The sequence below is a fragment of the Salvia hispanica genome, chromosome 6 (assembly GCF_023119035.1).
Source record: "Salvia hispanica cultivar TCC Black 2014 chromosome 6, UniMelb_Shisp_WGS_1.0, whole genome shotgun sequence".
Lineage (NCBI taxonomy): Eukaryota > Viridiplantae > Streptophyta > Magnoliopsida > Lamiales > Lamiaceae > Salvia > Salvia hispanica.
In genome coordinates this window covers 22,015,693-22,025,118 of record NC_062970.1, presented here as the reverse complement: position 1 = coordinate 22,025,118, position 9,426 = coordinate 22,015,693, and the positions used below count along the sequence as shown (strand labels likewise).

General features: G+C 39.2%; 1 protein-coding gene across 7 annotated transcripts; it reads right to left on the bottom strand.

Moving 5' to 3' along the window:
* Window positions 1–929: 929 nt before the first annotated feature.
* Window positions 930–3,990, bottom strand: LOC125191850 (F-box/LRR-repeat protein 10). Of its 7 annotated transcripts, none has more exons than XM_048089275.1 (5): window positions 3,715–3,990; window positions 3,432–3,654; window positions 3,200–3,299; window positions 2,141–2,654; window positions 930–2,047 (listed from the first exon to the last, which is right to left on the bottom strand). In XM_048089275.1, the coding sequence occupies exons 1-5, from the start codon at window positions 3,944–3,946 to the stop codon at window positions 1,170–1,172; spliced, it is 1,947 nt and encodes a 648-aa protein (XP_047945232.1). In that variant the 5' UTR covers window positions 3,947–3,990; the 3' UTR covers window positions 930–1,169. The 7 variants fall into 7 exon arrangements, with proteins under 7 accessions (XP_047945232.1, XP_047945233.1, XP_047945228.1 ...); XM_048089276.1 differs by having other exon boundaries at window positions 930–1,957; window positions 3,715–3,989; XM_048089271.1 differs by having other exon boundaries at window positions 930–2,654; window positions 3,715–3,989.
* Between the last annotated feature and the right edge of the window lie 5,436 nt (window positions 3,991–9,426).

Below are 9,426 nucleotides of genomic sequence, written 5' to 3'. Positions count from 1 at the left end.
AGAGTATTATTCCCTCCGTCCACAAAAGTTAGATGAGTTTTATCATTTTGGATAGTCCACTAAAATTAGACTAATTTATAGATATAGAAAATTTTAAATATTTTATATTACTAATAATATAGATCCCACAATCCACTGATGCTATTTCTATCTTACTTTTTTCCGTCTCGTATTTCATCAACTGCACATTAAAATCCGTGTTATACAATACTATATTTAATTTTTGTAGACAAAGATAGTAGTATAATTTTATTTAAAGAGATGTATCTAAAAACAAATTATTGTGTGCCCGGCAAGTGTCATGAAGTTAAGACTTTATTCTCCTTTTTTTTCAATTTCAATTTCAATTTCAATTTCAGATGCTATGTGTTATATTAAAAAAATTCAATATCCATGATTTAATATGTTTCATATGTAGATATATTTTCAAACCCATCGGTGCTTTCGCCTTTCACTATATATTATGAGTTCCATACTAATTGGTTCTATGGATCCCTCTCTTTAATCTTCGAGGAGGTATTATAGAGAATTACAAAACTACTCAACATAAAATGAATATATATAAAAATCTACTAAAGATAAGCATAAAGGAAAAAAAGCTAAATATAAAAAACCCTAAATATAAGAATGGAAAATTCTCTTAGGAAAATTGCGGAAAACCTCAAATCGACTCCGCTTTCACGACTGCCAGAATGGGGAAAAGCCCCATGTCTCGAACACGGCTTTAAAGCAAAAACTGAACTATGCGTACGCGTTCGTGAAATTAGTGACTAAAGACACATTCTTGAATGTCGGGGCTAAAGCCACGCTCTTCAAACTCGGTTTTAAATTTGAGTTTCAGCTTCACAGGACTACCGAATCCAGAAATTTTAAAAAGGCTCCCATTTTAGGAGCCTATATCTATATTCTCCTAAAGGAAAGGAAAAATCTGTATATACACATTATCTTACAAATACGAAATCATCACCTAAATAAATACACTACACACATATCTTACAAATACGAAACGTCAACAAATCGACACGTGATGATTGTTGAAAGGAAAACTAAAATGTCAACAATCATCACCTAAATAAATACACACATATCTTACAAATATGAAATCAGTCTTAAGTTGGAGTAGTTTATATGAGGAATAGATTTCTCACCAAATCATTTAAACAGATCCTTCACGACTCATGTCCAACAGCATCTTCCATCTCAGCATCACTCATATCTTGCTCTTCATCTTCGTAGTCATCGTCATCTCCTTCTCCTTCTCCTCCCCCTCCTCCTAAAAGCCACTCCTCAAACTCGTCCACATCGTCATAGTCCTGCAAATGAGCATCCTCCATGTTATCCCACTGTTCTGTCCCTAGTTCCTCACCCTGTGTAGTAACGTGTATATACGGCCTGCTTCTTGCCAGAGCCTCAACGGCATCCCTGTTCATGGATCCTGTCACCCCCAACCATCTCAATCTAGGGAAATACGGCTTCTTTAACCACCGGAATGCAAGTTGAGTGATGCCCCCGCAGTTATAGATATCCAACAACCTCAAGCTACTTCCACACCAAGTGTTCTCATCAACCTGCATCGAGGCTAGTGCCATGACAGAAGTGTCACCAATGAGGGGGCATTGTCTCATCCGCAGCTCGGATATTAGGATGCGGCTTCTTGCTAGTAACAGGACAGCAGCGTCAGAGATATTTGGAAGATTTGATAGATCCAATTCTCTTAATTCTGGGTTAGACTTCCCATCAAAAAGGGAAGAGATGCATCTGTCAGTGAGTCTCTTGCATCCTCTCACAGACAACGAAACCAGGTGATTCATCACACCTTTGCTTAAGTAGGATAAACCTGCATCAGTTAAATCACAGCCGTCGAGAAGTAGAGTCTTCAACTTGGGAAGCATACTGATAGCTCGAAGAGCTTCATCTCCAAGGTTTCTACAATCTCGCAAGTCGAGAGTGGAGAGATCTGCATTGGATGCCAAACGTGTGACGGCCAAGTTCGTTAAGAGATTACACCACCGTAGGCTAACGTGTGTCATAGAACATGACGTTGCAGCTATGTCATGAAAGACCAGGTCAGTAAGATGAGTACCATGGAACACCCTGAGAACATATAATTTGGAGCATGAATGCAGAAGTGTTTTATAACCTGTATCCGTCACTTGGCAAAAGCCACCAAGACAAATGCTTTCCATGGCCGAACATTTATCAGCCATAAGAAGGATACCGAGATCATTGACTCGCTTGAAGAATGTAGGAGCAATCTCTTGACTTCTCACCAAACAGAGGTGCTTCAGCTTACCATGTGCATTAATTTGTTGAAGGCCGTTGTTAGTGAGATCAAATGCCATTCTCGGTTCCATTATGGGTATATCTCGAAGATCTAGATGAGTCAAGGAGACGAGGCACTTAGATATTGTGCTCACCATGGTGTCAGTAATATAGTCCACAGAAAGGCATAACTTCTGTAAATTAGGCAATACAGATGGCCATGGATGCGACGATGTCTGATGGAGTCCCACAGCAGGGTTAAGCAGTTCCGTCATCATTACTGAGGAAATATACTCGATCTCAAGAGAAATGAGTTTTGGCGAGGCCAGAGCCCACACACGAGCAAAACTATGGCGCAGAAATACGGAGACATCAAACATCAGGATCAATGTCTACAAAAGCAATATATCAAGGTCAGAATATCAGCATACCCGACGAACAGATATGTACAAAAACAACCACACAAAAAACAGCAAGCCAGTTGAGCCTGGATGCATAATTCACGTTAATTAGGGTTTCCAGTCAGTTTATCATCATATTCGACAGCTGCTTCGGAAATCTAGAAGTTTACCAAGGTAACTATAGATTACAAATAAATGAACCATAGATCACCTATAAGATTAGCTCTACATAACAGCTCGGGAAGCAATAAATGCTATAATAAGTTCCCCAGTCAACGACAGAAAGAAACCATTAAGAGTGCATTAAACATCATGCTATGTTTTGCATATGCACATCAAGGAGACAGAAGCTACTTCGGATGATTCCACATAAACATCTAAACATAATCTAATGAAACTAAGATGAATCTATTTGCAGTTACAAAATAAAAATTTAACTTAACCAACAACAACACAAAATTCATCAAAACCAAAACCATTATATATCCATACCATTTTCCCACAATTATCCCGATCAAATCAATAACAATATATACCCTTACTTCCAATTGAGTGCAACCACTAAGCATTTCCTCTAGATGCAATACATCAACTGATCTTCCCCTCTTCTCTGCCACGGAACTTAAATACAGAAACCTGAAATTTACATTAATTCAGACACAATGCAGCTTTCAATCCAACAAATATGAAAAAATCCCAAAAAAGAATTTCAAACAAATTTCACAAACGAAACAAATTTCGTCCAAACTATGGTCGGCAATTACAAACCTAAGATCCTTGCAAGTGCGCCCTAGCTCGGATAAAAGCCTGCCGCTGAAATCCGCGCAATTCCGGAGGCAGAGCTCCTGCAGCGAAGGGTGGAGGAGAGAATCCAAAGACGAATCATCGAGGCGAGTGCAGTCCACCTTCAAGCTACGCAAGTAGGGGTTGCAGTGCGGAAGCAGCGGCCTCAATAAATCAATTGAAGGCGCAATATCCTGAAAAAAAATCCCTAAATTGGTTTCAGCAAAAGTCAATGCCCGAATTGAAAACAAATCTAGTCACAGCTCACAGGCAGATGGAAATTGGGGAGGAATGAGAGTATTTCGGCAGCGCAGGAGCGGCAGGCCGTACACGTGGAGGCCAGTGAGAGGATGGAGGGGATGTCGAGCTTTGTCATGATCGTTGCTATTAGGGCTGAAGGGAGATGATCCAGGCCCAGAATTCCCGTGCGCGCTGAGCCAGGCGGAGCTGCCATTTCTCTCTATCTCTCTCTGCAGACGAAATGAGAGGCGTGGGGTCATGTTTTGTGCACTTTTTCACGGAAGTTTTTGTATTGAAATCGCTTGCTACCTACCCCTTCCTTGCATAAAAATAAGTGCAATTTTCTTTTTTTTTCGCTCTATAAAAATATATTTATTCTATTTTTTGAAAACTTATATCAAATTAAATAGACAAATACACTCCTCAAGAGCTAAGAATAGAACAGTAAAAATCAGGATTGAATTTGGGATTTATAAAATTTTTTAACTGAAAATATGATTTTGTAAAATGTTGAGTCTAAAAGTTGCAAATTGCATTTCTTGGTTATAATTTTTATGTTTCACTCAATTTGGAAATGAATGACATTTGAATGAAAAAAAAGTAACGCCCACAAACAACAAAAAAAAATGAGTAGTAATAAATAGAATATTGATCAAACAAGATTAATAAAGCAAATCCTAATTCAGCCAAAAAACAAAATTAACTGACAAAATCCGATTATTCTTGAGTAGAGATTCCATACAAACAATTTAAACCATCATTGCTTGTAAGTTCCAAGCTCTTCTTACAAGGCCTGAACCAAGAACATGGCCAAGAATGATATAATTTCTGCATAAATGCAATTCTAAGCCATCGGGGGCATGTCAGACTAACCCATGGCTCCAGTGGCGGACCTATTCCCCCAAACATTTTGTGTATTAGGGTTCGTTTGGTTGCACTGACAGTGTTATATATGACAGCTTCATTGTGTATGATTTTACATGATAGTGTGCTGATATATGTATTTTACTTCGGTGTTTGGTTGCACCAACAGCAACGCCATGATAAATTATATGATGTTTGATTTGGAATGAAGAAATTACCGATAGTTAGATACATTGACAAATATAACCTTCTAAAAATAATGTAGTGACCTTTTTGTCCTTGCAAACCCTATTTCATTTTTTGCAGAATTAAAACACCCGCCTACATTGAATTTGCGCGCCTCTCCCATATTCCAATTCACCAATTGCAGCTGCTCTGCGTCGGGCAAAATTACCGGACGTACGCCGTTTCATCGTGACCTACACAGGTACGTTTTGTGTTGTTCTCCTTCCCGGATCACTCACTTCGGATTGTTGGAATTGGAATGAATCAGTGTAGGGTGTTTATGCTAGACATGGGTGAAATCGATGTATAGCTTACGATTTGGGAATTCATAATGCAATCGACAATAGAGTGGTAGTATAGTCCTAAATTTCATTTGTCTACGTTTAATAATGTTTTCATTAATGTGTTTCCTTAATTAGTGTCCTAAATGGTAGAATAGAAATGTTTTCAGTTCATTCACCAAGCTGAATATTTGTTCTTTGATTGATTATGCGTTTATTAATGTGTTTTCTGATTTAGGTTCCTAAAATCTTGAATTAAAATATTTTCAGTTCATTCACCAAACTGAATATGTGTTGTTTGATTGATTATTCGGTGCAGTATTCAACATTCCTCAAAAAGGATTCCATTTGTGTTCAATGGCATCCCAACAATGGGAGGTAGTGACGACGATGGTGTCCCTATACCAGATGGTAAGATTAGTTTACATCAGTTATATATGGTTCCTTTTATGGGCTGACTTTTGGTTGCAGGAAGCAAGGGCGTGGGCAGGTGCAAGTCCATGAAATCGGATCGTTCGAGGCGCAACTGGTCAGTTCGCGAGGAAGAGATCCTCATGGCAACATTGAAGTGGTTGAATGCGAATGGATGGAAGGCCGACAATGGATATCGGGCTGGGTATCTGACTCGTATTAGGGAGGCGATCAAGCTTGAATTCCCAAATACTGATATCTAACCTCCCCCCACATCTATTCGAAGATAACTACTTGGAAGCGAAACTATAACTCGCTCATGAACATGCTTAAACTTAGTGGTATTGGCTTTAGTTCGGATTACAAGATAGAATGTGACGATGAGCAGTGGGCACACATCGTTAAGGTTGGTGATAGTTTATTTTCCTTAGATATGCATCCCTCTTAAGCTGGAAATTAGCTATGTTGTTCCTTAAATGCAATTTATAGTTGATTGGCATTTGATAATTATATAATTGTTGTAATTACTACTTTGTACAAAAAGACTCACACGCAAGGTACATGAGGAACAAATCTTGGCCTCTAATAGAAGATTGGAAAGCGGTATTCGGTAAGGATCGTCCCGAGGGTGAGCGTGGTGTAGATACTGGGAAGGCAGTTGAAAAAATCTACGAAAATAAAGATGAATCTTCTGACTACGCTGATACATCCCATCCCTTGACATTCGAAGAGCTATTCCCCGACGAAGTCTTCCCACCTGGTGTTCTCCCAGAGATGATGGACGACAACTAGTCCGTTACTGAGGGGGCTGGTGCTGTGGCTGGTGTAGGTTCGGGGTCAGGGGCTGGTGATGTTTCAGGGTCGGGGGCAGCTGCTGTTTCTGAAGGGGTTGGCAGCGGAAGCGCTCACATAAATCAATTACATAATAATTCTGATCTATTTAACAGATTATTTAGATAAATTCTATTCGCGTAATTATCACATGTATCATGCTCATAACTCAAATAAAACATGCTTTAAATTAATTGAAACCTAAAACATGTTTTTCAAGCGCCTTCTCCACGTGAAGATCTTTAGTACAAAACCATGGATCTTCTGTCTGGTTCCCGGACTGTAAACGATATCAGGGTGGGTTGATCTCACCAAAGTGTACTAGGACTTAAATAAAGAAGACAGAAATCCTTTCCCACGTAGGAGAAGAAAAATCGTCCCTCTTCTATGTAGAGAGGGGGACGAAAATTTTGGAAGAAAACAAGTGTGTTTTCTGTCTCCTTTATTCTCCTATTTATAATAAGTCACATATTGGGCCCAGACAGGGATCTATGGAAGGCTTTGGATATGGACTCCTCCAATTATCTTTTTACTAATTAAATTAAACCCAATTTAATATAAGCTTATAATTGGAATATTACGAGCAGCCACTACAGAAGTAATATTGCACTCCCCATCCAAATCCGAAATTATAAGTACTTCGGGTTTCCATTACTTGATATTTATTTCCCGCGCTTAAGATAGAAACATCCATTAATTAATTATCGTCGGCTATGGACTTAATTAATTAATATCTTATTTATTCCAAGAGAGGACTCAGTAAGAAAAACTTATTTATTATTCATAGAGTAATTAAACTCCAACTAGCTAGGTTCCGAATAATAAAACCTTATTTCAAGTTTCTCTTGAGGATGTTATCAAACGAGACTCACCTCGCGCACGATTCAACATAATAGCAATCCTAGCACCGCTAGATATTAATCACCACTACCCAATATACCAGGTGAAAGGTTGCAGGTTTTCTCTCGGTCAACGTATGTAATTGGGAGTGTATCCAACTGATCGTAAAGAGATTCCTGACCCACTGAGTCGTTGATACAACAACCGGGACCTGATTTCAAACAAGTTTCCTCAACCCACTTCTACTGATTAGTATAGTGGAGGTAAGGGTTGAATCCCACAAGGATGGACACGTTCGGATAACTGCGGTGACTTTCCTGGGTGTTTTTGGTTAGCTACCACGCTTGGGTTGAGAATTTACCTAGGCAAGAAATAAAGATGGTACTCTACTGAATAGTTGGCGTGAAAATAACAGGCATGTGGTTGTGTTCGTGAAAATAGGGGACAAAGTGTCTCAGAGGTATACGAAAAGTAGACAGTTACTAAGAGGGGAAATTTAGACAACAAGGTATATCTGGTGGCTGGTTGATTTTCTGACAAGTCTGGAAGGTACAACTGAAAAGTAGGGAACAAAAGTAAAAGTAACTTAAAAGTAAAGTGGTCCAAACTAAAGTTGATTTTGACGTTTTCTTCTTCACCAAGTATTAACAGAAATCATATGAACACAAACACCATAACTAAACTCAAATTCATAACTTCAAACTCAAGATCCATAGATTAAAATGCTCAAACTTAAAATGAACGGTGAAACTGCAGTTTACCTCTACTGACTAACATGCAAGGTGGTGATTATAATGCAGAACGAAATACTCATGCACGAAAATTAGACTAAAACATAACTACAACCTCAGATCAACAACTCCAGATAAGACAACGCTTAGAAGTTAAAAGCAACGACTAGATCTAACTTTCCTAGGCAGAATGAAGCAAACTCGAACCAAAGGGACATTCGGAATAGAAATTTCATAACTAAAACGTTTGGATCTTCACCAAGTACTTCAAAAGGCAACAAAGATAAATGTTTGCACAGATCCAACGAAGAAAGCAAGTAAAGATTAAACTAGAAAGCGAGTAACGATTGTTTTTGCCACTCCGGGCGGTGAAACTGCTATACTACTACGACGAACTGGCTGGAACGGTGGGATGATGACTACTCCGGTAGACTCTTGGACGTCAAGTGATCATAGCTGTGGCGAGGAACGAGAGATTGGATAATGCTGAAGGACTGATCTTCTAGAGAGAATTCTACTAAGTGTGTATGAGAACCGAGAACTTGGAACTCCCAACCGAACTCCTCTTTTTTCTCTCTCCAAGTGGCTTCTTTTATAGGGAGGCTTGCCCTTGCTTTTAGGGTAGACTTCCTTCACGTTTTGACTTTTTTGCCCTTGTTAATGATCATCCCACCTATCCTTCTTCTTGCCACAATCGTTGATAAGGATCCATGTATTTTATGATCCATTTCCCAAGGATTACCCATTTATGATGCTTGATCTAACTATTTTTGTGATGCTATTTTCAATTTATCAACACAAGACAAAAGATAATAGATGATCCAACCAACAAAAATTGAATCTAAACAAGAAAGGATGGAAGATTAGGAATGGAAAGCATGTGTATAATGATGAGATAAAAGAGCTACAACCATAGGACCTTAACCAAAAAGATGGAGACAACCCTAGGCAACTTTCAATAGCTCTATCACCCCTTGGCTTCACTACTCAATGGATACACCCCATTGATGCATACCTCTACTTGAATCAATCTATGGAATTGAAACAAGCAACCTTCAAGAAAGGAATTGGATACATTCCTCAAAGAGGAAAAACTCACTAGGGAGATAACTTCAATCACAATCTTATCTCAATCTAGAATGAAAAATGACACCAAAAAGTATTTATACTAAGGACCCAAAATGTGGAAAAAGGCCCTCAAAAACTAAGTTTCGGGTGATTCACCCGGTCGGGTGAATTGCAGGGTGAAAAACACCCGCCCGGGTGTTCTCTCTGGACTCCCTCGCCGGTTCTGCGCGACTTCTGTAAAACCACCATAACTCCCTCATTCGGACTCCGATTGAGATGTGCAAGATACCCACGCGAATCTGTTTCCAAGACGAAGACGATGGTGGTAGTTTCATAGCTTTCGGATATCATCTTGATAGGACGGTTTCTGGTTGAATCCAGCTGTAGTTGAAATCCTTGACGCACGGCTTCCATGTTCGTATCATCCTCCCCTTCTTGGAAAGGATTTGTCCTCAAATCCAAGCCTTCTCTATTCCTCGCATCCTCGGG

Excerpts from the sequence above, each read along its gene's own strand:
- LOC125191850 (XM_048089271.1), bottom strand. The coding sequence starts at position 3,946 with ATGACCCCACGCCTCTCATTTCGTCTGCAGAGAGAGATAGAGAGAAAT. Across the intron at positions 3,655-3,714 it reads TCCCCAATTTCCATCTGCCT|GGATTTTTTTTCAGGATATT; the intron begins GTGAGCTGTGAC and ends AAACCAATTTAG. Across the intron at positions 2,655-3,199 it reads GCACTCAATTGGAAGTAAGG|ACATTGATCCTGATGTTTGA; the intron begins GTATATATTGTT and ends TTGCTTTTGTAG.